Source organism: Plectropomus leopardus, chromosome 12 (genome assembly GCF_026936395.1).
Source record: "Plectropomus leopardus strain MGB_pleo_1.0 chromosome 12, ASM2693639v1, whole genome shotgun sequence".
Classification (NCBI taxonomy): domain Eukaryota; kingdom Metazoa; phylum Chordata; class Actinopteri; order Perciformes; family Serranidae; genus Plectropomus; species Plectropomus leopardus.
The window spans coordinates 33,511,995-33,539,079 of NC_142187.1; the positions used below are offsets into that span (position 1 = coordinate 33,511,995).

Sequence of the window (27,085 nt, forward strand, 5' to 3'; positions counted from 1 at the left end):
CGAAAATTATTACGGGTTTAGAGCTTCATTTCGACCTCTTACAAGAAAGGGCCACAACATCACATAATGATGCAGCTGATGTTGCATTTAAGTTGTTCATACTTTCCATAGAGTTTCAAAGTGATCAAATTACCAGAAACTTGTTGACTGCTGATCCCCTCCCCCATCCACACTGCCTTTACATGCTCTGACAGGCCAACTAAGAAATCCAGAGAAACAGGCTTGATCGGCACATATTTGCCAACATAATAGTTGAGGACTTAAACTTCTCCTTACAAGAGTTTCAGTTTCATGTCTCCAGACACTTTGTGAGAACGGTCATTGTCTCTCCAGGGAAAAGGGTTTAAACTGCATAGTGTACTTGATAGGCCATATTTTCATGTGGCATGAAAAAATATATATCAAATATTTGTGCAAGTACATGTCAAGTTTGGGACCTGAATATGTGGATTCATGCCCAGATTAAATACTATTTGTCAAAGGCGTAGATATCAGGGTGGACAAAGGGGACACTTTCTCCGAATATTTGCAATGTGCAAGTAAAAGCATGAAAGTAGCAGAAGACAAAGTTAAAGACATTCACATTATAAACTGATGCAGAAAAAGGCAAAAATTGGTGCACAAAAAATACCACAATGCAGGAAAGAAGATGTTTGACGCTCAAAAATTTCTCCAACAATAACTTCCTTTTTTCCGCAGCTATGATAAATGGTGTAATTTTGGTGATTTTTAAAGAAAACATGCCATAAAATAAATACAAAATCCTACCATTTAAACTTGTGTGTCACTCCCTTAAGCCTAAAATAAAAAACATGAGTCTCTCCCCAGTGCTTATAAAATAATTTAACATGCCTTCACCTTTTGGCACCATCCCCTCCCCTCTCATACATAACAACAAAAATGGTAGTTTAGCTTTAAATGTGTGCAGATTTAACCTTGGAAAAAATGCAATAAAATAAATACAAATTACAGTAATTTAAAAAATAATTTTTTTGGGGGGGGGTAAAGAAAAACATACCAATACATAAAACAATATATAAAACAGTGCAACACACACCCTTAGGCCTACATATGCAAAGAAAAAAAAAATACCAAAAGGTAGAATAAAATAAAATTTCAGAAAGATTACATTTTCATTTAACCTCCCTAGTGCTTTTTTTAATGCCTCCCCCTTTTTGCACCACCCCTCCACCCTTACAAATGATTAACAGTCCCTAAAAATGCACCAGAAATCCATAATCTCCTGCAGAATGCTACCTTTTCCTTCGCTGAACTTTATCCCAGTCCGTCAGAGGTGGTATCAGCTGTGATTGTGTGCTTTTTCATGTATATGGACTGCAGTAATAACACAGTAATTCAATCACTGGCTGCCTGTGGCAGTCGCTCCTGTAAAAACGAGGACTTTGAACACACAAATTCACAGAGGAATTTCAACAGCCCAGACAGAGGATCCTGACAGGCTGGGGTCGTCTAGAAAACACAGAGACGGGGACGTTTTCTTGTTGTTTTTGCCTCACTTTCTGTCTTTGTTGAACTCAGAGGAAAGCAAACAATGTGGAAAGCTGCCGTGTTTGTGTTCCTGCTGCTAAACATGGAAATGCAGGTGAGAGCTGCTGCAGAGGAGAAGACGAGGGACTCTGTGGTGGAAAACATACCAGAGAAGAAAGTGCAAACAGAAAGCACTCCTGCAGCTGAAACTGCCTCTCCAGGCTTTCTGGGAAACTTGCTGGTGGTGCCCATGGATGGGAGTCACTGGGTGGGCATGAAGGCCATCGTCCAGGAAATGGGTCGGCGTGGGCACCGGGTCACAGTGGTGATACCGGAGGTCAGCATACGGATGGGTCCAGGGAAACACTACGACACCGTGGCATATCCTGTTCCTTACGACAAGGATTATGTCGATTCTGTGTTGTCCTCGAACAAGGAGGTATTGCAGAAATCTGCTCAGTCTTTCATGGAGAAGATCAGGAAACGCTTCTCACACATTCAGAGGATTACGGGCTTTATCCACACCACGGCCGAGAGCCTGCTGTTCAATGACAGCGTGATCTCACACCTGGCTCAGCAGGTGAGTGCAGGTGTAAAATCTAACAAAGTTCAATAAAACTATTACAGTTATTATAGTACATTTGTGAGACATTCGTTTAGACATTTGTGCATGCTTTTCTTTAACTCATTGAAATCTAAGCATACTAGTTTGATTTCTTTACTTTATTTTTCAAAAACATGGGGAAAGGGCAACAAGAAATTTCAAAAAGTCATGGCCCAAAAAATAGCAAAAAATAAAAATAAATTAAATTAAATTAAAAAAATGTATTTACAAAAAGTTGCAAGAAAATTACCTATAAATAAGCACAACAAATTGTTTAAACAACAACAACAAAACAAGTGAGAAAATGACCTAATAGATGCTGGAAATAGTATTTATTTTCTAGATTTTTAAAATATTTTTCTGTGACATAACTGTACATGTCAGATTATCATAAATATAATTTAATGTACTTTTTTAAAACTAATTTTCTGATCATTCTGCCCTCTTTTATAAAACTAATGTTTAGATAATTTCCTTAAAAGTCACCTTTTACTAATTTATTTTTTTTTTATGAATATATTTGTAGATACTTTTTTTTAACCTTTATTCCTGTCCATTTTTTTGGGGTAAATTTCAGGTAATTTTCTTGTAACTCATAACATGTAACTTCATCCTGTGTTTTTGGAAAAAAAAAGAAAAGACAAAAAAGCAAATTTTCTCAGGTTACAGAGGCTTAATTGGGGGTGCAAATATAGCACCAGGTCAGTCTCCTCTCTCTCTGTAAAATGTTAATATGCAAAGTTATGCAAATATGCAAACTTTTTCACTCTGCAGAAGTTTGATGCCGTCCTGACTGACCCCATGGTGCCCACCGGCTCACTGATAGCTCGTAAATTAGGTGAGTCCATCTCTTTCAGCTCTTACGCGTCTGCACATTTAATTCTCAGTTCTGCCGACATGTGAGCTGGTTTAAGGAGGTGCTGTATTTTCTGAAACTGCAAAAAAACTGTCTGACTGTCATTTTTAATGCATTTATGAATCCCTCTCTGTCATATGTCAACAGCACAGCCTGCCACATTATTTTGGATTGAACACAATGGTCCCACTTTCTAGTTTTTTTCGACACTGCTTTGTAGAATTTACTGATTACTTTAGTTTAAACACAAAAAAACTGTAACACAAAAAAATAGTACAATTCTTTTAAAATTACAAAACGATAAGGATTTAAAAATAAGGATTTTTGTAAGGTGGATTTTTTTAGTGAGAGAAATCGTATCACATTTTACAAATTCATGTTATGCTTCACAGATGGGCATAAATATTAAGACACTAACAAAAAAACTTATTTTTTCGTGTCCATAACAGCTTTTTAAAATTGAAAGAAAAGTAATTACCACTTTCTAATATGTACATTTTCAATTATGAATTTAATTTGAGGATCTTTACACAAAATGTAACTAATGATGGAAATGCAGAAATTTTATTTTTTCTTTTCCAAATGGACAGCGTAATTTTTTTTGTTTTAAAATGTTATGATTAAAACTATTTTAAATTGTAAAATGTACAGGTTGTTCTGGAAAGTTGTATTTTCTACAGAATTACTCTGACAACCACAGCTGTCATTTTTTCCTGTAAAACAACAACGTTTTTTTTTTTTTTTACAGTTATTTATTTATTCATTTTATCTAATTATTCTTATTCTAATTATTATTATTATTACTTATTCATTTATTGATGCTGTACTTTTCAGTTTCAGTTCTGTTCTTCTGTTGCGGGATACAGTGGTGATGGTTCGGGGCTGTTCATAGATGATAATAGTTTTTTGAATCATTCATAAAATCATTTTCAGGTCTCCCCACCATCAATCTGCTGAGGGGGATCCCGTGCTCGTTGGATATGAAGGCTGCAGGCTGCCCCTCGCCGCCCTCGTTCGTGCCTCGCTTCTTCACCAGATACACAGACAAAATGAGCTTCAAGGAGAGGACGTTTAACACTTTGGTGAGCACCTGGTGCATGCGTGAAGGACGGCTGGTTTTATTCTGTAAAATGAACTCTTTTCCAATGTTATTAGCAGTGATGCACAAAAATAATTATTTCAACCGATACCGATAAACCAATAATTTCCAGCTTCTCCTGGCTGATAAGATACCGATAACTGATCATTTCTTTTTGTTTGTTTTTCATTACCTGAGGGTGTGAAAGGCTGAGATGTGGAGAGTACAGATTAATTTAATTTGTGCATTTTCATAAAAAAAACATTTCAGACAAAAATCTGGAAAATTGTATTTTTGTAAAAAAAAAAAAAAAAAAAAGTCATTTTCAAGAGCAAAATCAATTTCATTTCACACCGGCGGTATCCGACATGTTGGTGCTGGAGCACAATTCAATCACTGTTAAAATTTAACCTAAACAGCAGAACTCTACAGCCAAGCACCTTCACCTCACTTATAATAAATATATTAAATATATAATAAATATAATAATAAAGTTTTATTGCTCTGTGATGCCTCTGACATACAGGTGGCTTTACTGGAGCCGCTGCTGTGCCGGCTGCTGTACTGGCACTTTGACCACATAGCCCATCAGTTCCTGGGAGAGAAAGTGGGCATAGCTGAAGTGCTGTCGGACTCTGATATCTGGCTGCTGAGGTAACGCGTACAAAGGTTATAAATTGATATTTAAGAGAAGAATTATGGAGAATGAAAAATGGCTCGAGTATCGATATATAAATACATATAAAATTTAATACAGAAAAAAATATGGAAATGAATAAATAAAAGTATTAATAAATGCAGATTTATTTACAGATTAATTTACAGATTTTTTTTAAATGCATGAATAAAGAATTTTTTTTTCTCAACTTTTTGTAATTATTTTTTCCTGCATATTTTATTTATGCATGTATCTATTTATTTGCATATTTTATTGATATTTATAATTTTTTATTTTTTTTTTAAATATCGGTTTATTCCGGTATTTATTTTGGCATTTACTTTTTCTTTTATTTCTTTATTTCCGTATTCATTTATTTATTCCAAAATATTTATTCAATTACGCATTTATCTCTTTATTCTCATGTTATTCATTTCTATATTTATTTCAGCATTTATTTATTTTACTGATAATCTATGTATTAATTCCCATATTTGTTTATTTTTGTACCTATTTATACTTTCATTCATTGATTTCAGTATTTATTTATTCCTAAATTTATTTATTGATAATTAAGTCATTTTTCATCCTCCATAAACAAACCACATCCGTCTATGTGAAAATACTTAATAAATAAATAAAAAAGACCTAGATTCTCTGCCTCATATTCAGGTAAATGATATGATGTTGTGTTTACAGGATAGACTTCACACTGGAGTTCCCGCGGCCTCTCATGCCTAACTTTGTACTAGTTGGTGGCATCAACTGCAACGTGAGAAATCCTCTGCCGCAAGTAAGCGAAGCCTGTCTGTTTCTGATTCCTTTTAAGCTAAAAGCAATGAATTAACGTAATTTGCACTAATTAATGAATTAATTATCTATTACTTCCTTTTCATATTATCGCACTGCTTTTAATCCGTGGAGACAGAGAGAAAGATAGAAAACCGCAGATGAATGCCTGGCTCTATTTGTTTTTGTTTTTCCAGGATTTGGAGACGTGGCTGTCGGGAGGACACGGCTTTGTGGTGTTCACTCTGGGCACCATGGTGTCAGAGATGCCTGTGGAGACGACCTCCGTCTTCCTGGAAGCCTTCAGACAGATTCCACAGAAGGTGCGGGAATATATTTATCAACAGATGCCAAGATGCATTTTAAGTCCTGCGTCAGTTAATCACAAAGCAATAAATGCCTTCTGTTCATAGGTAATATGGAGGTACACTGGGCAGGTTCCCGACAGCATCCCCGAAAATGTGAAGCTGATGAAATGGGTGCCTCAGAATGACCTGCTAGGTCTGTAAATCCACTGAAACACATCCTGAAATACTTTAGCACGGCTAAAAACTGACCTAACATCTATGGAGGACAAAAAAATCTCTTAAGTATCATTAAATAAATAAATAAATAAATACAGGAATAAATAAATAAATACATTAAAACATTAATATAAAAACGACTAAATAAATATGGAAGGATAGAAAAAATAAATACAGAAAATAGCCTAAAATAAATGCATGAATAAATAAATAAATATGTTCAAAATAAAACAACACCTAAAAATCTAAAATGTACTTCTCCATTTTTATATAGCTGTATTTGTTAATTTATTTATTCATGTTTTTCTATGTTGGCATGTTTATGAGGTGGGAGGTCATGACCTTTGTATTTATTTCTTAATTTATGCATTTAAAAATCCTGTCTTTATTGTACCATTTATTTATTCTTTCATTGATTTATTGCTCTCTTAATTTATTTACTTATATATTTATTTCTATATATAATATGGTATTTATTTTTGTATTATTTCAATACCTATTTAGTTTCTTGTATATTTATTTCTTTATCTTATTTAGCATTTGGCCTTTACTGGATTTTTTTCAATATATGCTTATTCTTTTGTATTTACTCTGTATTTATCTGCATATTATTTATTTATTTTTTTGTTGCTATTTAAATCATCTTTTTGTTTCAGCTCATCCCTCAGCTCGGGCTTTCATCACTCACGCTGGCTCACATGGTCTATTTGAGGGACTGTGTCATGCTGTTCCCATGGTGATGATGCCAATCACGGGGGACCAGCCTGACAACGCGGCGAAGCTGGCGAGCAGAAAGGCCGGAGTGGTGTTGGATATTTTTTCGATCACAACAGAAAGTCTTCTTCAGGCGCTGAATGAGGTCATCAATGACACCAGGTGAGAGGGTTGTAACGTCTGTTCGGTCAGTAAAAAGGTTTTTCTTAAATGTCGGTGATGTCGGTGCTGCTGATGATCAAAATATTTTTTAAAAAGTTTTTCTACTCTAAAAATTGACAATGAATGTATGAAATTTGACTTTTCTTGGTAGCGAAGAAAAGCAGGATAATTGAAGTAAATATTACCGATAAGAGAGAGTGACATCGAGCAGTTGTTTATATTAAATGTTTAAACATTTTTTAAATATTTATAATTTATATACCGTAAACTGAAATTAGTATTATCATTATTATACTATTATTTGCTTAAATCATTGAACTTAACAGGCTTTTATTTTGCACAGGTGTCTTTATGGGACCGGCTTTAAATTCCTTTCAGACAAAACTGTTGCCCCGCAAAGATGGAAATATAATCAAATTATTTATTTAACCTTTTGAGACCAAATTGGCTTTATTTTATTCAAAAACATGTGAAGAAAGTATTGAGCAACAATAGAAGACCTGACCCAGAAGTTAGTGAGAAATCTGTGAAAAGTCAGAGAAAATTTGCAAAAAAATTTTTTTTAAATTATAATAATTCTGTAAAATAAATTAAATTATATATATATATATATATATATATATATATATATATATATATATATATATATATATATCTATATATAATAAAATTTGCTGGTCATTTTCCCCAGCTTTTTAAAAAATAGTCTTCTACTGATCTTTTTTTTTTTGCGTCGCCCTGGTTTATTTTGCCGATAATACCGTCGTCTTTGGTGCTCACGGTTTCAGTAAAATGAACTGAATGATTGAATTGTGGAGAATTTGACCAAACTAATCACGTGTGTCTCATGTCCATTCTGACCTGAGCAAAGTGGCTTTTTTTCAATAACATGTGAAGACGTTACTAAGTAAAAATAGAAGAAATGACCCTGATGTAAGCGAGAAATTACCTGAAAATCTGCCAAAAAACCCAAACAAACAAATAACAATATTTCTGTGAAATAATTTGAAATATATAATTATGAAAATAGTTCACTGAACATTTTTTACAAATTTTTTTCTATTATCTATAATCTCTATTTTGCGTCTCTCTTACTGACTCTGCAGATAATACCGTCTTCTTTGGTGCTCACGGTTTCAGTAAAATTAACTAAATGACTGAATTTTGGAGAATCTTACTAAGCTAACATTGTGTGTGTATTAAGTCCACATTGACATAAGTTTAAACATATATACATATTTTATGCATCATCTAAGCAGCTAACTAACATTAACTCCAGCAGGCCGCCAACAACCAGAACTTCCTTAAAAATGAACCGCATGTGAACCAGAGCGATCCTCGAACAGAGACCGGCCTTTATTTGTCAAAATGTGTCGCGTTTAACCGAAACTGGGCTTTTATTTAAAGTTTTACGGTATGTTTTATTCTTCACCTGTTTGTATTCAGGTATAAAGAGAACATACAGCAGCTGTCGGCGCTCCATAAGGACCGACCCAACGACCCACTCGACCTCTCGGTGTACTGGACGGAGTTTGTGATGCGGCACAAAGGTGCAAAACATCTCAGATCTGCGGTCCACGACCTGAACTGGTTCCAGTACTTCTGCCTGGACGTGATGCTGCTGCTGGCTACTGTGGTGCTGGTTTTTATTGTACTGACTGTAAAATGTTTGAAACTCTGCTGCTGCAAACTGAGCAGGAAGAGAAAGCAGGACTGACCTGGTGACACATTAACCCCTTCATCTCAGCACACTGATGTTCGGGGATAAAAGCCATCATCGTCATTAAAATATTAAAGAGTAACTTCAGTTTTTTCAGCCTGGACCCTTTTGTTCTCCTGTGTTTTTGTCTAAGTGACTAACGAGAACAACAGCTTCTAAAATTGCATTAACCCTTTGAAACCTGAGCAAATAGGTTTGATTTCTGTCAAAAACACTGGAAGAAGGCAATGAGCAACATAAGAAATTACCCAAAAATTAGCAATAAAATAGTAAAAAAGTACAAGAAAATTACCTGAAAATTACTTAAAAAAGGGGAAAAAATTACAAAAAGGAAATGACTTGGAAACATGCTTAAAAATTATAATTCTCTAACATAATTTAAAATATCAGGATAATTAGCAATCAATACAGTGTGTAAGATTTGTTGAGATTTTATTTGATCATCTAGAAAATTAATCAACCAGGTGACTGACTGAAAATGGTTTTGATAAACATTTAAGTCATTTTCTTTTTTTTTTCTGTTTTAGTTTTTGGATTTTTCTGCTTTGGGTACATTTTCCGGATTATTCTTACTTTCACTTAAGTTTCATTTTCAATGCAGGACTTTAACTTTTACTGTGTGGTTGAAGTACTTTTACTTAAGTAAAGGACCTGAATACTTCCTACGCTTGTGCTTTTTTCTGCTGCTGGCTGCGGCGGTTTCGCTCAGTGCTGGACTAGGTAGAAAAACTGTTGTTGCATTAAGTCAATTAGAAAGAAAAAAAATAAAACAGGGTCCAGGTTGAAAAAAAAAGTTATTTTTTTATGATTTAAAGAGGTGATGGGGTGTACAAAAAATGAGGCAAGCGAGGGGAAGTGATCAAAAAAAACATTTAATAAACAGAAAATACAGAATATTATTATTAGACTCCATTATGGTCTGAAGGGACTTCGATGAGGATTAATGGTGGCCGCCCTTCTTTGGGGGGAACAGGGCGTACTCTACAGCCAGAGCCACAGTGAAGGCAGCAAAGCCCCACTTGAATCCTTTCAGCAGCACATCAGACAGAGTCACAGCACGAGCGAAGCCGCCGGAGAACCTCCACGCCTCGTTACTGCGCGCAGAGTGACAGGAGACAAAGACACGGCGCACGGTCAGAGAAAACACTTACTTTGATATCGGCTACATCTCAGTTAGGCAGAAATACTGACCGAGCCCACGGGTCCTTGAGGCCCCTGGCTGCCAGCCTCTGCTGTGTGAACTCCAGTGGCGTTCCCTCCGACTTCCACTGCCGCCAGTCAGGCAGGGGCGTCTTGTTGTGGCCGTGGTCACCTCCCATGCTGGAGACAGAGAGAGACAGAGACGCGCTTATACACAATTGTAACTAATAAACACCTCAATTAGAGCCTCTCATAATCAATATTAAAGGTTGACCGAAATTGGTTTTTGGGGCCGATACTGATTCTTAGTATTTCATGAGACCAATAACTGATATTTAGTACCGATATACATTTAAAATGTAAAAGACAATTGGTTTTTTTAAATGTAGAATCTGGAATATCACAAACTCCGACACAAAACTTTGTTTAAATGCTTTTAACAAATGTTTAATAAAAACTGAAACTTTCAACATCACATTTTTTCTTAAAAAAAGTCAAGTGAAAATTTAAATAAGAAAATAAATATATAATAGCTTTTACAAAGTAAAAGTTCCCAACATGCCGACTTTCTTTGCACTTTTAAATTGATTCATTTTATCGGCGATCACTAAAATAAAATAACGATACAGATCATCAACAAAATGCCAAATATCAACCCCAATATTCGGCCAGGCCGATAATCTGTCAACCCACAATAAACATGTATTTTTAATAAATGTGTATTAATGTCAAAATAAACAAACTTGTCGACATTAAACCTGCTAAAGCTCATTATTACTGAACATTTACCGCGTTTTAAACGATAAATAACAATAAATATTCATCCACTCAACATCATTTAATACTTCGCTAACTTGTCTACCTGAAATAAAATATATTTTCGAGGATAATTCATGTAAATATTGATTAAAAGTGTAAACAAACAGCTGTCGTGTAGCGAAGCTAACAGACAGCTAGCATTAAGTTAGCTCACTGCTAGCTAAGTTCGCTCGATAGATAAATAAAATCACATTATTTGTTAAAATGCGTATTATCGACTCCTTCATCTGTGTTGAGATAATGTTGTCGGCCACTATAAAAGAGGAATAAAAGATAATTCCGCGATGTAATATTAAATTTAAGAGAAAAACACGCTGTACCTGAGCGGCTTGTTGTGACCTCTGTTGCTGGACTAAAGGTTTACGACGGCTGACGTCGTTTTACGGCAAAACTACGGCATGGGATTTGGGGCAAAATATCAAAGCGCGATTTGACCGAATACTTTGAGAAGTTTGCAATTTTATTTTATTTTATTTTTTTTATTTGCACGTACACGATTTCGCTTCAGTTCGTTGTTTTTATTCATTTATTTTATTATTATTATTATTAATTTTACATTTTTAAGGTAATTTTTTATTTCAGTTGAATGATTTTTTTTTTTATTCCGTTTTAGTTTTTAGTTTAATAATAACCACGAGACTTTGCAGCACTTGTGTTAAAAATCCGTTTATGTTTACGTACACATTTACAAAGGCATTTGAAAAAGTATTCAGCAAACATTTCAACAGTTTATGTCACAAATGAATCTGAGAAAATAATCACGCTGCTATTAATTACATACAATTATGTACATGATAAACAATAATAAATCACATCTTCTAATGCACAGGCCACTGTGGTGTCAGTAGCGTCTGCAGAGCTCAATGTCCGTGTGTGTGTGTGTGTGTGTGTGTTTATGAAGCGGGCTCAGACTTTAAAAATGAATTAGAGTTTGCTCTGTGGGCCGAGCAGCTCGTTCAGAGCGTCCAGGTTCTCCCCCTCTGGAGCTTCAGGCCAGGCTCTGTGATCTGGAGACGGACACACAAAAAATAATAATAACTTTATTTATATACATACATCACCTTTAAAAACACAGTTTACAAACTGCTTAAGAGTTACTAAATCAACGGAAGTTATTCAATAATACTGACAAAGAGCAGACAAGAGTTAAGGCAGAATGAAACTAATTAATAACAATAACAATAATAATAATTATTATAATAATAATAATAGGCAGCATCAGGGCAGAATAAAAGAAAAGTAAAGAGATAAACTAGAAGCTTAAATTAAAAGACAAAATAAAGAAAAAAGCATTTAGTATGTTGTATAGTGTGCTTTGTAGTATACGGAATAGTATTTGGCATTCCTAACATTTATTATTATTATTATTATTATTATTATTATTATTATAATACTGTACCTTACTCCTGACATTACACTTAAGTCTTGCACTGCTCTGGTCGATTTTAAATCAACCATTGTTTTTTTTTTTTTACATTTTTCTTTAGTGTAATATTTTTTTCTTTTTAGTAATTTTTGTTGTGTGTTGTTTTTAAATTTTTCTTTTGTGTTGTATTTTTTAATGTTCCTGTGTTGATGTTTGTTTTTTAAAAAATCTGTCTTTTGTGTTGTATTTACATTTTTTTCCTGTGTTTTTTGTGATTTTATGTGTGAAGCACTTTTGTAACGATGGTTTTGGTAAGTGTTATAAAAATAAACTTTATTATTATTATTATTATTATTAATGTTATTATTATAATATACTGTAAAGATGCTTTAGCGCTGCGTTCGTACTTGGTATCTCCCACATGGAGTGGTACAGACTCTGTCCGGCATCGACCCTCAGAGTGGCTCCAGAGATGAAGGAGGCGGCAGGAGAGAGCAGGAAACACACTGATGAAGAGATCTGAACATCCAAACACAAACAACACGTTAAACAAACACACAAACAAACAAACAAACAAACAAACAGAAGACACCACTGCAGGCTGTGAGCCTGAACAAAGTCACGCGTCGTGTGCTGATAACTGAAGAATTTGGATTTCATGGTGTATTTTTCTTCATTAATAGCCCTTTAAAAAAAATGTCATCAACAAAACACGTTTGTATGTTTATTTGAGAAAGCTAGAACGTGCAGTGGGGACTTTTCTGAGCAGGTGAAAATCCAATGAAAAACAGTTGTTTTTTTTTTTCAAATTGATCTGTACGTTTATTAATTCTAAGAACATTGCAAAGAGTATTTAAAAGCTGCTCTGAGTTTCACTTTGGAGGCCAAAAAAATGAAATTAGTATTGATAAATAAATCTATAAATATACAAATAAATACAAAAAAGGAAAAAAATAATGCAAATGAAATGTGAAAAACAAAAATACATAAATAAGTAAATAAATAAATATGTGATAAATAAAAAATAAAAAAACAAGTGCGGAAATACATACAGAAATAAGTGCATAAATTAAAAAGTAAAATATTGAATAAATAAATAAATAACTTGGAACAAACAGACACATGTAAAAATAAATGAAAATTGATAACTGATCAAAACATAAACAATAAATCAATAAATAACAAACAAAGAAATAAATATCTTAAATTTATTTCGATATTTTTTGTACCACTTAATTTATTTTTTGTGTTTTTTCTGTGTCTGTATGTTAATGAGGTAGTTTGTCATTTAGTTATTCCTTTAATTATTTATTTGTGTATTTATTTATTTCCTGTTTTTTAGTGTTTATCTATAGATGTATCATTTATTCTGAAGACATTTTTCGTCCTCCACATTTTACGAGCGCCTCTCTTCTCAGGATATTGCGGACGTCACTTTTCGGGTAACAAACCTCCTCTGGGACTCCGAGCCTCTTGGCGGGACTGAACGGGGCCGCCATCTTGAAAATGGTCGGTCCGAGCTCCTTGTAGTTCTCCATGGCGGTTTTGGAAAAGATCGTTCCCTGAAAACAAAGAAATGCACAGATTTGAAGAGAGTTAAATATTAATTACAGACCTTTAAAACTCACTCTGCATTAACTTGTGAGCTGCACTCACAGGTGCAACAGCGTTGACTCGGACTCCCGAGGCCGCCCACTCGATGGCCAGACTCTTTGTGAGGTTGTCCACGGCCGCCCTCGCCGCCCCGGTGTGTCTGTCGGAGAGAGGACACACAGCGTGAGGACAGAGGACTGCGCAGGTCCTTAAATCGCATGTGAACGTGGTGGACGGTGCTGCTCACGCCATGCCCGGGAAACCTTTAAACATGTCGGCGATGATGTTGACGATCGCGCCTCCGTGCTGCTTCATCCACGCCGTGTAGACTGTGTGGACAGAACAACAACGCGGTCACATGACAGCTTTAACCAAACCAAAATTAATAAATGCATAAATGTTACAGAATTAAACTTTTAAAAATGCATAAATAAATACGATGAATTATCAAATAAGGAAATAAATGAATAAAAAATATCATGGAAATAAACAAAGGCATAACTAGTACATAAATAAATAATATAGATAATTCAAAAAATAAACAAATAAATACATAAATAGATAAATGAATAATACAAGAATCAATAAATTGACATGGAAATCAATAAATTAAGGTAAAAATAATACAGAAATAAAAAATTATTACAGGAATACATAAATGAATATGAAAAAACATAAGAATAAATAAGTTGAACTAAAAAATGGACAAATAAAAGTTGATCAATAAACATGAAAAATAAACTAAAATCTAACTTATTTCTGCATTTTATTATTCATACAAACATAATCAGCATTTCTGTGTCTGTAGGTTGATGAGGAATGAGGTCCTAACCTCTGCATTATTTATTCATGCTTTTATCCATTTATTTTTTAATATATTTATGTCCCTATGTTTATCTGTATTTATTTATTGACAGCCTTGCGTCGTTTCTCGCCCTCCACAGTTATCTCGTGCTCGTGCGTCTCACCCTCCTGGCAGCAGAGGAAAGTTCCCGTCAGGTTGGTGTCGATGACGGCTCTCCAGCCTTTGGGGGTCATGTGCTCTGCAGGGCTGCTGAACTGACCTCCGCCGTTATTCACCAGGAAGTCTATCCTGCCGAACCGCTTCAGCACCGTCGACACGAGATCCTTCACCTGGGAGTCAAAACAGGCGATCAGGCGCCGAAAACATCGACAGGAAGCAGCTCCTGAGGCTGAAGGTGTGTGTGCAGACCCACCTCGTCCTCGTTTCGGATGTTACACGGTAGAGGAGTGACACATGCAGGACTGGAGGCGGGAATTTTTCTTCTCATCTGCTGAGCCGCAGCCTCCAACCTCTCCAGCTTCCTGCTGGAGATCACCACGCTACAACCTGCAGACGAAACAGTCAGCCAGGACAAAAGTGTGAAAACAGCACCGCAACAATTTACGCAACAATTACAACTCTTCTACTGAAACAGTTACATCCATATTAGAGCAATAATAACATCCGTTCTGGTGCAATAATTACATTAGTTTAGTGCAACAATTACATCTTTTTAGTGCAATAATTATATGTATTCTAGTGCAATAGTTACATTCATATTAAATTTACTTAAATTTACTAAAGTGCAATCATTTTATCTGTTTTACTGCAATAAGCACATTTATTCTAGTGCAATGTCACATTATTTTAGCACGATAATTAAATTTATTCTAATGCAAGAATTACAACTACTCTAATGCCATAGCTACACTTACATTGGTGAGATATCAAGAATTATTCTAGTGCAATATTTACATTATTTTAGTGCAATTATTGAATTTATTTTAATGCAATAACTACATTTTTTAGCGCAATAATTACATATATTCTCATACAATATTATATTTATTCTACAGCAATAATTACATTTATTTTAGTGCAATAATTAAATATATTCCACTGCAATAATTTCAGCTATTCTTGTGCAATAAACATATTTGTATTAGTGTAATAATAGCATTTATTCTAATGCAATAATTGCATTTGTTTTAGTGCAAAAATTACATTTATTCTGGTGCTATATCATATTGTATTATTTTAGAGTAATAATAAATAAATGTATAATAATAAATGTATTTTAGTGCAATAATTAAATATATTCTAGCATAATAATTACAACTTTTCTAGTGCAATAAAAACACGTGTTCTAGCTTAATAATTTCATTTAATTTAGTGCAATAGTTACATTTATTCTAGTGCCAGAATTACATTTATTCTGGTGCGATATCACATTTGCTCTCTTGTAATAATTGTATTATTTCAGCGGAATAATTACATTTATTCTAGTGCAATAATTTTACTATTTTACTGCACTAGTTACATTAATATTAGTGTAGAAAACACATCTATTGAGGTGCAATAATTCTATTATTTTACTGCAACAGTTACATTCATATTAATGCAATAATAACTTTTATTCTAGTACCATAATTTCTCCTGGTGTAAAATTACAGTGCTGGCGTTTATTTGACGTTATGTTTTAGCAGCTGTCTCCTGATTTTGACAGAAAAGGTTTTTTTCTGTCTGTGACCTGACAGGATGTTTCTGCGGCATTATCACGCGCTGTGCACGAGACTTGATGAAACATCGCGTGTCCGCGGTGTTTGAACTGGTCTCTGAGCTGCTGGACAGGCTGCTTTTTACGGTTTAAACGTGTCCTCGTCTGTGGGTCAAAGTTCACTTGTCTCTGTTTGTCCCTCAGCAGCTGTTACCGTCACACTCTCCGCTGCTCTCTGAAAATAACAAAGTCTCTAAAACCGGACTCACCGAGCTGCAGCAGCTCTGCAGAGATCGCTTTACCGATCCCGGTCCCGCCGCCGGTGACTATCGCCACTTTATGGTTGAACAGACCCGGTCTGAAGACAGAGGACGCCGCCATGATTGTGTCTCCACCCTGCAGGAGGACACTGCGTCCCCTGCTGGACGCGGACTGGATGATGTCTCTGGTGTCACAGTGCTGCCATCTGCAGGATTTTTACTGTAATCTCACTAAAACAAATATGTGAAATAAACTATTAATCAACTACTGATTTTTAAAAAAAGGTTTTTCTTGCCTTTTCTGAATTTAAAAAAAATAAATAATACAAGGACAAATTCATAAATAAATAAACAGATAAATAAATAAACAAATAAAGGTATAAATAATACACAAATAAGTAAATATATAAATAAATGTATGGATATGATGGGAATGAATGCATTGATATGGAAAAATATATATATGTATGAATAAGTCAGAAGCCCATGAAACATTTTTTACAAGAATAAATAAATATTTTGAAAAACAGGAGAATAAATAAGTTGAAATACATATATATTTTTCTTTTCTTTTCTAAACCTGAATAATAAATATTACTGGGATAAATAAATAAATGTGCAAATAAATAAATACAGGGATAACTCAATAAATATGGAAACAAATAAAGGTATAAATAATAAATAATATATACGTAAATGTATAAATAAGACAGGAATAAACACATAAATATGGAAATCTATAAATAAATGTATAAATGAGACAGGAGTAAACATGACAAATCAGTAAATATCTTATTTTTTATTTTTATTTATTTGAATATAAATAAATAGCAAATGGTATTTCTGTTTGTATGTCTTTAATTTATTTTTTATGAATATAAATAAATAATAAATCTTATTTCTGTGTGTAATTAGTAATTATTTTTGTGTTTTTCTTGCCTTCTCTGAACTTACATTTTTAATTATAATCTTTATGATTCTTATTATTTCTCTGATCTTATTTATGCAGGTTTTATCATGTCTGTGTCTTTTCACGTGAAGCACTCGGTGCATGTAGTTTATTTGTTGTAAAGCACGTTGGGCTGCATTTCTTGTATGAAAGGTGCTATACAAATAAAGTTTATTATAACGCACATACTTTGGGCAAGTACTTTAAGTATTACTTTGATCTTTTTTAGATAGGTGTCACACTTTCTAAGTTTTTTGTACACAAGAAAAGATCCTTAAATTGTGCTTATTAAATGCATTCTCTAATAAATGTATTTTTAAGTATATGTATGCATATCTTTGTCAGCATGACTCATTTTTTCCCTAAAATATTAAATATAAAACAAAACAAAACAAAACAAAAAACAACAGTAATGTCATGTACCCAAGACACACAAAGTATAATGAAAACTCCCTTTTCAGCCAAATGGTTTGACGGATTTGAAAATATTCCTCATATTTGTGCTCAGGAAACACAGCAGAATACTTCCAAAGGAAACTCAATATTTCAGCTGCGGGGACAAAAGATTTTAAACCTACTTTTGTTTCTTCAAATGTCTCAAGAAAGGACTTTTCCCTCCATTTTTACAATAAAACAATGTTTCATTACCTATTTCATCAAACATGTTATCAGTTAGCTAGTTAGAAACATTTGTTTCAAGAATAATTTTAAAAATGTTGACCTAAAAAGCAAAATATACACATTTTATGGCACCCGTGCACATGGTCTAAAAACCAAAAAACTTTTGTTTTTTAAATATTTTAAAAAAAAACCCTGTATGGTATTTATGTTTATTTGTAGGTTCGTATATTCACACCTTTGCTGAAGATCAATAAAGTTTCTAAAACACTAAAAAATCAAACCTCTGTACTTTTTACTTGCAGTCAAAGTGACAGTATATGATATCCACTGTTATATGAAGTATTTTTGATACTTTCCTCTGTTCATTCAGCTGTTTTTATTTGTCCCATGTCTTTCTGACGGCCTGTTCTGACCATCTTCACACATTTTCATTTACTTATTTCTATCATCTTATCTTTTTTATCCCCACTGACGTGACGTTGTCTTGTTAATTACCTTTTTTTTAAAAACATCTTGAACTGCAATTTCTATATTTTGTAGAAAAAAAAACTCTAAAAATGTGCTTTATTCTTGTTGACTCTTTTTGTTCTTGCCTTTTTGCTGGACTGTCCTGCACATTTCTGTTTGTTTTAATTATTTCTGAAATTCTTGCCTTTTGCTTTGTCTGTCGAATCACTTTGTAAACAAGTGTTTTTAAAGCTGCTATAGAAATACTTATTATTATTATTGATTCTGCATTTTAAAACACATCAACAATGACACAAAGACTTCCGCTCCAGACCGATTTATTTGTGGATGTTGAGGCCATGTCCAGGTCGGTTAAATTATAGAAAAAGTCCCAAATCCACCAGTGCCGGTCGCACTGGTTTACTGGTCCTTCAGCTCCTTCAGCCTCCTGATCGCAGACTTGACTGTGACAGCAGACGTTGTGCTGCAAAACACAAACCAGAAACATTACTGACACATTCATACCGTCCACATTATTATCAATATTCCCACATTTTCAGTCAGACTCCCACACAGCTCATCCTTCCTTAACCCTTTGAAGCCCGGATCAACATCGCTCTGCTTGTGCTGCGTTCAGAAGCTTTTACAAGAATTTAAACCTCTGAAATCTGAAAGAATTGGGTTTTATTTTCCTTTGAAAAAACACGGGGAGGAAAAAAAGTCAATGACCAACTTGGACATAACAGTTTCTTGAGAAATTATCTTTAAAATGAATAACGAAAAATGTCCAAAACACATATTGCTAATTATATATTTTAAATTATTTGACAGAATTATTATATTTTCCAATTTACTTTTCCCAGGCCATTTACATTTTTTTTTGTTGTTTCTTTTGTTTTTTTAACTTCTATTTCTTTATTTTATTATACATATATATATATATATATATATATATATATATATATATATATATATATATATATATATATATATATTTTTTTTTTTTTTTTAAAAACTTATTTAAAACAAATTTTTGGGTCATTTCTTCCAAGTGGTTTTGACAGAAACGAAGCCGATTAGCTCAGATTTCAAAGGGCACTTTTAGAAAAGCTGCTGAGAAAAAACCTGATGTTGCTCCACACAAATTCATATAAATTGATTTATTGTTCATGCTGGTGATGTTTGTAATTATTTTCCATTTGCATGAAAATTAATCGAATTGATTTCGTCTACAAGTGTTCAAATTTTATTTTGAATCGTGCATTTTCCTTTATTCATTTATACATTTATTTATGCATTCATTTTTTGTCTTCCATAGAAATCCCAGAAATGCTTAATTTGGAAACACTGAAGAGTTGCTTTGAGGTTCACCGACATTGTTTGATGCAATAATGTTGATTTTAGGAGTTTTGTGGTAGATTGGCACAGACAGCCAATCATTTTTCATACTGCCGTTTGGTGTTTTTGTGATGGTTGGGGTTTCCAATGGTGGACAAAGTCAAACGTCCCCACAACAAAATTAGTTTCTGACAAAATTTAAAGAAAGAAATGTACCATGTAGCCACTGGATCATATTTCACGTTCACAAAACTGCAAAGTTATCTGTTTTAACTGTTCACGAAATAAAAAAAACCCCAAGGGGCTGATTTAATTCTTCACTAATTGGATTCTTATTTAGGGTAAATCTCAGATTACAGTCTGGCTGTGTGAGATTTGGTTTGTTTCTGTGACTGGACAGAGAAAAGGGACAAAATTAACCAAAATCTCTCATAAGCTCCACTAAGAGCTCTTACAGATACTCCGACTGCACCGTTTGACTCAACAGGTTGTCTATCACAAACTCGGCAGGCTAATCCCTAAATATGGACACCACTGATGGCAGTAAAGCTGTGCATAACTCTGAAACACGAAGCAACATCCAGCTCTTTTTATGAAAACAAACGGAGGTTTTTTGCTTCATGTGTTTATTTCCTTCAGTGTCCTAATCTTTAACCAGCATCAGTGCTTATAATCCCCCGATATAATCATTAATTTCCAGACTTTTAAACAGTTAAAGTGTCAGATTGTCCGCACGATGCCGCTATCTTAGATGAAAAAAAATATATATATATATATATATATATATACATACATATATTCCAAACATACTACATGCAAAGTATAGATGTATTTTTTAAATTATCATAGCCGGGGACATGCCAATGACTTGCAGCTACATTGACTGTGACAGGTCACCTAGTGGAAATAGCATGTATTTCCTCCATATGCCAAATATGGTCAAAATGACCTCATCAGGTGGAAAATAGTCAAAATGACAAATTCAGAGTCAAAAGCCCAGAATGACACCCAGAAATAACACAAGTCCTGTTTTTCTGCTCTGATGGCTGTGGGATCAAAAATGTCAGTTTGAATGGGTTTCAATGGAGCATTTTTGGACCTGAACAGTCTGAATGTAACTATTTAGTTTCCACAGTGTATTTTAGACTTATTGTAGGAGCTGAGCTGCAAATTCACTGAGTAAAAAAACCCACAATCCTGTCAAAATATCTGAAATATGCATGAACACAACCAAAATGATCAAAAAACGAAGAATGAAAAGCGGGTAAAATGTGCCAAACAGCCCCCGAGGGTTAATATTGGACATGATCGTAACTACGGCGACAGCTTCAGTTTGGGTGACCACGTGATGCAACATGAAGCTGGATCGCTGAATTACAGCAAAGCAGAAAGAAACCTACTTGTAAGTCCAGGCACCTCCAGCCACCGTCTTCCTGCAGGACCCACAGTGCCAGATACCAACAGCCCTCCTCTTCATCTTGGTCTGTCCACATAAAACATCAGCAGTTACGAAACAGCCTTTTGTCATTTTCTCCAGAAACAACATTTAAACGAGTGTGTGTGATCCAAACATGAACCTCTGCACCATCAGCTGCAGGCACACGCACTGCTATCCGAGTAAGATCATGAATTAGTGACAGCACAGTCTCTTAGAGAGGAATCTTCCTCACCTTGCCACAGAATGAGCAGGTGTATTTAGCGTGCTGGGAGATTTCAATTTTCTTCACCATCTTCCTCAGCGACGCACCGTAACGCGTGCCATATTTACCAACGATCCCCACCTTCTTGGTACGCTTGGCCTGCGAACGTGAACACACAGAAAATCAAAATGTGCAACATTAATGCAGGTGAACAAACAGCAACAACTTCTTATATACTAATGACCAGAGCTGTAATTTAACAAAATACTCGAGTTTTTATATTTGTTAATATTCACTCCACATTTCCTAACTAAAAAATATACTTTTTTAAAGATATTAAATAAGCATATTTGTTACTCGCTACACAACAGGGAGGACAACACAAATGAGGAAATGGAAATACGAGATTAACAGCAGTTTATTCTTTAAATCCTTCAAGTTATGAAACCACTTCCTTCAAAATAAGGGAACTGAGCCAAAAAGAAATGACCCAAAAAATTTGAAAGAAATCAGTAATTAAAAACAAAATCTAGTTTAAAAAAAAAAACAAAAGGAAAATAAAGACTGACAAAGTGTTAAAATATTAAAATTCTGTACCATATTTTATACATGATCATAATTATTCAAATAATTTCACTGTTGCTTTTCTTTTTCCTTAGCCTTTAAAAAATATATCTACTAGAAAAAACAATGAAAAAATTAGAAATTATTAAAAAGTACAAGAAAATTGTACAATGACAATGATAAAAACATTACTTTGAAATGTGCTTCATTTTTTTTATACATCTAATGCATAATTTTTAATATGCAATAGTGGTGATTAACCAGTTTTACCCTCACATTTCTCACTTACAATGTCTCCTTAGCATTAAAAAAAATTAAAATCCTAATTTTTCTTGCAATTAACGAAACATTTCATTCGGAGTTGCTTTTTGCCTCTTTTTTTCTGTGATTATGAAAGATATCAAAGCAGTGCTCAGGGCTCATTTTGTAAGAATGAATGTGATACTTTGGTACATAGATGCTAGATATTTACAAACTGTCACTCAAGTGGTATACTAAAAGATGCCTTCCGCATGAGTCATTTTATGGTAATAAAATCTGTACTTTTTCTGACTTGCAGCTGTCAGGAGCTTCTGACACTTCTGCTGTTTCAGGGATAAACTGTGTCACAGGTTAGCCAAAAAAATCTAAATAACGCCGCCTTTAAGATTTACATGTAAAAAATTCAACAGCCGAATATACAGGGGACACCTGCATGTCACATCAGTGCAAGTGCACAACACAGTTTTTACGCAATTTAACTGATAAACCCGTAAAAACAAAGTGAACGAGCTTCAGTCACCTGCGGTGCAGCCTGCTAACCGGAGCTAGCTTCCTCTTAGCAGGCTAGCGTTAGCCACCTAGCTAACGCAAATAAATACTTAAACTCAGACCAGATTTGAGGACCAGAAACTCGGTTGACACATGAAACACAACACGGCGTTTCATTTTTAAAACTGCAGTTTCTCTAAATTAGCATTAAATCAGCGAAATGTCGCTAACATGACTAGCCCGCCCGGCGCTCAGTGATCACAGCCATGGTGGCAGCCATTTCTGTCCTCAGCAAGACATGAAAACATCGTTTTTTCTGTTTATATCATCGCAAAATCAACTTAAATAACGAGTAAGCCTGACAGAAAAGGAACTCACGGAGGATCTAAATATGTGAATGTTTCACTTGTAGCACATTAAACGTCAGATTGACACGGATTAGGAAGGGGACATTTGGGCTCACCATCGTTTCAGTGGAGACGTAGGTCCAAAGAGGGAGTGCTTACCGCGCAGGCGCGATTTACCCAGTCGTCTGCGGTGCATTGTGGGGGTTTGAGTTTTTGCAGAAAGTAACCGCTGCGACATAAAAACAAAACTATTATTATATATAATATAACATGTCAAGTTTTTAAGACGAAAATTACCATTTTAAAGGATAAAAGAAATATTTATTCACGTAGCAACAATTACACAGGAAGTGACCGTAACTAAGGACGCCTCGGTGGATACGCGCATGCGTGTTTCACATGGTGGAAACAACATCCCCCGCTGCTGGTTTGAAATGTTTGCAGTCCGTCATAATGCGGCCTTTGTTGTTTATGAATATCTAGTTTATTAAAAATATTGTTTCTTGACAGTTTAGTTAGCCGATTAGCTATGAAGCTAACGCGGAAACAGGTTCTCGCGAAGGCGAAGGCCTCCGACCTGGAGAGCGTGAAGAAGCTGAACTGCTGGTGAGTGTTTACATTTTAGCCCAGTGTTACCAGTATGCTACCCGTATACCAGTATATGTTGGTCTGATTTACATGCAAGAAGTCGTAGTTGAAAGAATAATCTTCATTTTTTATATATCTTATTTATATTTGCAGGGGATGCAACCTGACTGATGTGAGTATTCTGGTAATAAATACGTTTGATTGGACACTTTATCCACTAATTGTGCTCTAAATGACTTTGCTCCTCGTGATTAATGTTTTAATTTAGCTACATAATTTAAGTGTTTTCACTTGCTGTGTTTCCAGATTTCCATCTTCTCTCAAATGGCCAACATCGAGGTGCTGACACTCAGGTTGGATACTTGCCTTATTTTTAACTTTAATTTAATTTTATTTTTATGAACAAACTCTATTTTGCGGATTTTTAATGCACTAAATCATCTAATTTACCCCCAAAACTTTTGAATTTAATTTCCCAGATAAATTATTAGCCGTTGCTTCTAATTTATAACAGATTGAATCAGAATACTTTGCAACTGCTGCCATTAACCCTTTGAAACCTGAGAAAATTGATTTGACTTATTGCTAAAAAATAGAAAGAAAAAAAAATTAACCAAGGAGAGAAAGCAATGAACAACTTATCTAGACATGATCCAAAAATTAAGTAAAATTAATAAATAAATAATTGTTAAAAGAAAATTACCAAGAAAAAAAACAAGAAATTTACCCAAAAAGTGCTTAAAAAAGAAGTATACTTTTATGTAACATAATTTTAAATGCATTATTATAATAAATATGAATATACCAAAAAATCTGTTCTCTTCTTGAAACCCTTTTTTGTTTTTTTACTGTGCGTGACATTTCTTGCTAAGCTGCTCACTGTATTTTCCTATATTTTTAGAAGAAGACCAATTTGCTTAAGGTTCAAAAGGTTTGAACAGCTTGTGAAAGGTGTTTGAACGCAGCACAAGAAAACTAATTTGAGGTGTCAAAATAATTTTACAAAATATTATCAACAAATATATAATAATATGTCATTATAGATTAAACTACACAGCAGCACAAAAATCTACATGAGGACCCAAAACTGTGTTTTTGTTTGACAATATATATATCGTTTTTTTAGGGTTTTAATGCATGACTGAAATGGCACATTATTAGATCGGGGTATTTTTTTTAGTTATTATTAGGCCTATTCACATTTTTAAAAAAAAAATATATATACAGCCTAATTAGATGTGGAGCTATTTATTAAACAATCAGGGCTGATTGTGCACAAAGTTTTGACACCGTAACATTTTCATTAAATCATGGAAGATAAATAATGATTCCCGGCTGTGATGCTCGTTCTTTTCTCTGCAGTGTGAACAGCATCTCGTCTCTCGCTCCTCTGTCCGGCTGTCTGTCCCTGTGTGAGCTCTACCTGAGGAGGAACAACGTCCCCTCGCTCTCTGAGCTCTCTCACCTGCGTCCTCTGACTCGACTCAGAGTGCTCTGGCTGGCGGAGAACCCCTGCTGTGGCACCGACTCCAGCCGGTATCGCCTCACTGTGCTGCGCTGCCTGCCTCGCCTGCAGAAGCTCGACAACCAAGGTGAGCGTGCAGAGAGACTAAAAAAAGTGAATTACACCCACAGGTGGAAGAAAAGTTTTTAAATGAAACTGGAGCAAAAAAGGGCTGGAAACAAGTGTAAAGACACGCGTTTGGGGTTTTTGTTTGTGTTTTCAGTGGTAGCAGAGGATGAAATCGCACTTGCTCTCATGGAGGGTGAAGAGGTCACCACCCCTCCAGGCAGCGTCCAAAACCAACTTTCCACCAACGGACTTCCAGACGCAGAGACGGAGAACGACCCGCTGAACTACAACATGGAGGAGACAAAGTAAGAATCGACGCTAAAACTCACAGAAAGTAGAGCCGGCGCTGTCTGAAGACAAACTGTCATGGTGATGTAGACGTTCAGCCTTTGAAACCTGAAACAACTGGTTTGATTTCTGGATTTCTTTCAAAAACATGAGGAGAAACTTAACAAGACAAGGCCCAAAAATCAGCAAGAAACTAGTTAAAAAATAGTTACGAGAAAATTACCTGAAAATAAAAATATAACAGAACAAAAAAAAGGAAAAAAAAATGACTCAAAACATGCTGAAAATAAAATAATTATTTGTTTCATATATTTTATTTTATTTTTTTCCTGAAACTTTTTTTATATTTTTATTAAATATTCTAATTATAAATATAATGTTACAGACTTTTTTTTTGCAATTTGTGGGACGTTTCGTGCCAAATTGGTTATATCTATTTTTCCCCATGTTTATGAAAGAAACACATTTGCTCAGGTTTCAGAGGGTCAAATAGTTTGTGACATTTCTCTTTTGATTTTTTTTTTAGCAAAATCAGGGAGGAGTTGGGGATGAAACTTCTCTCCAGAGACAAGTTCCCGTCTCTTTCTTCTCCGTCGACCAGAGAAAACAAACTAACACTGAAAAAGGTACCCCCAAATCTCAAAATATTGCTTCCTTAACTGTTGAAATACTTTAAAAAATGAATATTTTAAATAATCTAAGCCAACTCAACTTAAATTGTATTTCCAGACACACACTCTGGATGCAGTTCTGCTGCTGCTGAAGGATTTGGATGAAGAGGAGCTCCACATCGTTCACACAGCGACTCAAAACAGACTCCAGATGTACACACTCCACTCGGAAACGCTAACGGATTCACTGCAGACACAGAAAACAGCCGACGTCCAACACTGAAAGGTTTCACAGCATGCACTCAGGGCCAGAACTCATCTTTCCATATTTAAAGGCTAAATTTGGTATTTTTTTAACATGGAATCAGGCTGCAAACACTTGGGGCATGTTTGCACCGTCAACTTCGGTCCACTAAAAGCGCTCGTTTTTGTCACTGACTGACTCAGATTATTATTTTAAGTGTTTGACAACATTATAAAAAGGATCCCGTACAAAGATTAACTTTGTGTTTGAACTAAAACTGCCCCAAAATCACCAAACCCAAACCCACCAGACTCCATATAAATAAATGGTGAATTTATCATCATATCAGTCAATTAGACTTCATGAGTTTAGCACTTTTCATTCAAACAAACGAACACAAAGTGCTTCATTCCCCTCTACACACACAAGCATGTGACTAAAAACACAGAAAACTACACATAGAAAGATGAAAATAAGGCTGTTTTGCTGACCGTAACGCTCTCGCACAAAACCGGAACAACTGCAAAAAGTGTCGTCTCCATTAGTCAGACACAAAAACACGAGACGGTGTGGTCCAGATAAACAAAACCTCATTCTTGAGGATCACAAACAGGATCCAAAAACAGCCCTCTGACACCCGCCACCCTCTGACGCGTTATGCATGGCACTTGATGTTTTGCTTCTCTTCCTTCTGTTACAGTTTTCACACGTGAATAACTTCCCCGCTCTCCTTTTTTAAAGCAGCATGCCAACCTGCCTTCGACAAACGAAAGAATGTAACGTTTTGCTAAATGTAAATATATTTCTGTAATTAAAGAGATGAAATTGCAACAACTCATTAACTCTCAAGTGT

The 27,085-nt window shown here is 34.7% G+C and overlaps 5 protein-coding genes across 5 annotated transcripts; 2 read left to right on the forward strand and 3 right to left on the reverse strand.

The window, feature by feature from the left end:
• The first annotated feature begins 1,070 nt into the window (after positions 1-1,070).
• Positions 1,071-8,696, forward strand: LOC121951478 (UDP-glucuronosyltransferase 1A1-like). Its single transcript, XM_042497810.2, has 9 exons — positions 1,071-2,068; positions 2,867-2,930; positions 3,882-4,030; positions 4,553-4,680; positions 5,384-5,477; positions 5,671-5,796; positions 5,887-5,974; positions 6,654-6,873; positions 8,320-8,696. The coding sequence occupies exons 1-9, from the start codon at positions 1,553-1,555 to the stop codon at positions 8,588-8,590; spliced, it is 1,656 nt and encodes a 551-aa protein (XP_042353744.2). The 5' UTR covers positions 1,071-1,552; the 3' UTR covers positions 8,591-8,696.
• Positions 8,697-9,449: 753 nt separating this feature from the next.
• LOC121966875 (NADH dehydrogenase [ubiquinone] 1 beta subcomplex subunit 3-like) lies at positions 9,450-10,959 on the reverse strand. Its single transcript, XM_042516946.2, has 3 exons — positions 10,873-10,959; positions 9,785-9,913; positions 9,450-9,687 (listed from the first exon to the last, which is right to left on the reverse strand). The coding sequence occupies exons 2-3, from the start codon at positions 9,910-9,912 to the stop codon at positions 9,534-9,536; spliced, it is 282 nt and encodes a 93-aa protein (XP_042372880.1). The 5' UTR covers position 9,913; positions 10,873-10,959; the 3' UTR covers positions 9,450-9,533.
• Positions 10,960-11,202: 243 nt separating this feature from the next.
• Positions 11,203-16,440, reverse strand: pecr (peroxisomal trans-2-enoyl-CoA reductase). The gene is made up of 8 exons (XM_042498386.2): positions 16,282-16,440; positions 14,729-14,862; positions 14,480-14,645; positions 13,759-13,840; positions 13,575-13,671; positions 13,370-13,480; positions 12,326-12,437; positions 11,203-11,559 (listed from the first exon to the last, which is right to left on the reverse strand). Exons 1-8 carry the CDS (start codon positions 16,391-16,393, stop codon positions 11,477-11,479), a joined length of 897 nt encoding a protein of 298 aa, XP_042354320.2. The 5' UTR covers positions 16,394-16,440; the 3' UTR covers positions 11,203-11,476.
• A 2,170-nt stretch (positions 16,441-18,610) lies between these two features.
• On the reverse strand, positions 18,611-23,187 carry rpl37a (ribosomal protein L37a). The gene is made up of 4 exons (XM_042498164.2): positions 23,045-23,187; positions 21,298-21,426; positions 21,028-21,110; positions 18,611-18,773 (listed from the first exon to the last, which is right to left on the reverse strand). The coding sequence occupies exons 1-4, from the start codon at positions 23,045-23,047 to the stop codon at positions 18,710-18,712; spliced, it is 279 nt and encodes a 92-aa protein (XP_042354098.1). The 5' UTR covers positions 23,048-23,187; the 3' UTR covers positions 18,611-18,709.
• Positions 23,188-23,300: 113 nt separating this feature from the next.
• On the forward strand, positions 23,301-27,070 carry cfap410 (cilia and flagella associated protein 410). The gene is made up of 7 exons (XM_042498197.2): positions 23,301-23,534; positions 23,670-23,688; positions 23,823-23,869; positions 24,879-25,108; positions 25,244-25,394; positions 25,904-26,003; positions 26,107-27,070. The coding sequence occupies exons 1-7, from the start codon at positions 23,458-23,460 to the stop codon at positions 26,269-26,271; spliced, it is 789 nt and encodes a 262-aa protein (XP_042354131.2). The 5' UTR covers positions 23,301-23,457; the 3' UTR covers positions 26,272-27,070.
• The last annotated feature ends 15 nt before the right edge of the window (positions 27,071-27,085 follow it).

Bases quoted from the DNA above. Each gene is read 5' to 3' on its own strand.
- LOC121951478 (XM_042497810.2), top strand. From the start codon at position 1,553: ATGTGGAAAGCTGCCGTGTTTGTGTTCCTGCTGCTAAACATGGAAATG. The intron at 2,931-3,881 runs GTGAGTCCATCT...AATCATTTTCAG, and splicing joins ACTGATAGCTCGTAAATTAG to GTCTCCCCACCATCAATCTG. The intron at 4,031-4,552 runs GTGAGCACCTGG...TCTGACATACAG, and splicing joins AGAGGACGTTTAACACTTTG to GTGGCTTTACTGGAGCCGCT.
- LOC121966875 (XM_042516946.2), bottom strand. From the start codon at position 9,912: ATGGGAGGTGACCACGGCCACAACAAGACGCCCCTGCCTGACTGGCGG. The intron at 9,688-9,784 runs GTCAGTATTTCT...CTCTGCGCGCAG, and splicing joins CTCAAGGACCCGTGGGCTCG to TAACGAGGCGTGGAGGTTCT.
- pecr (XM_042498386.2), bottom strand. From the start codon at position 16,393: ATGGCGGCGTCCTCTGTCTTCAGACCGGGTCTGTTCAACCATAAAGTG. The intron at 13,672-13,758 runs GTGAGCAGCACC...TCTCTCCGACAG, and splicing joins AAAGGTTTCCCGGGCATGGC to ACACACCGGGGCGGCGAGGG. The intron at 11,560-12,325 runs GTACGAACGCAG...GTCCGTCTCCAG, and splicing joins CTCCATGTGGGAGATACCAA to ATCACAGAGCCTGGCCTGAA.
- rpl37a (XM_042498164.2), bottom strand. The intron at 21,111-21,297 runs GTGAGGAAGATT...TTATGTGGACAG, and splicing joins CCTGCTCATTCTGTGGCAAG to ACCAAGATGAAGAGGAGGGC. The intron at 18,774-21,027 runs GTAGGTTTCTTT...TGTGTTTTGCAG, and splicing joins GGAGGTGCCTGGACTTACAA to CACAACGTCTGCTGTCACAG.
- cfap410 (XM_042498197.2), top strand. From the start codon at position 23,458: ATGAAGCTAACGCGGAAACAGGTTCTCGCGAAGGCGAAGGCCTCCGAC. The intron at 25,109-25,243 runs GTGAGCGTGCAG...TTGTGTTTTCAG, and splicing joins GCAGAAGCTCGACAACCAAG to TGGTAGCAGAGGATGAAATC. The intron at 25,395-25,903 runs GTAAGAATCGAC...TTTTTTTTTTAG, and splicing joins TACAACATGGAGGAGACAAA to CAAAATCAGGGAGGAGTTGG.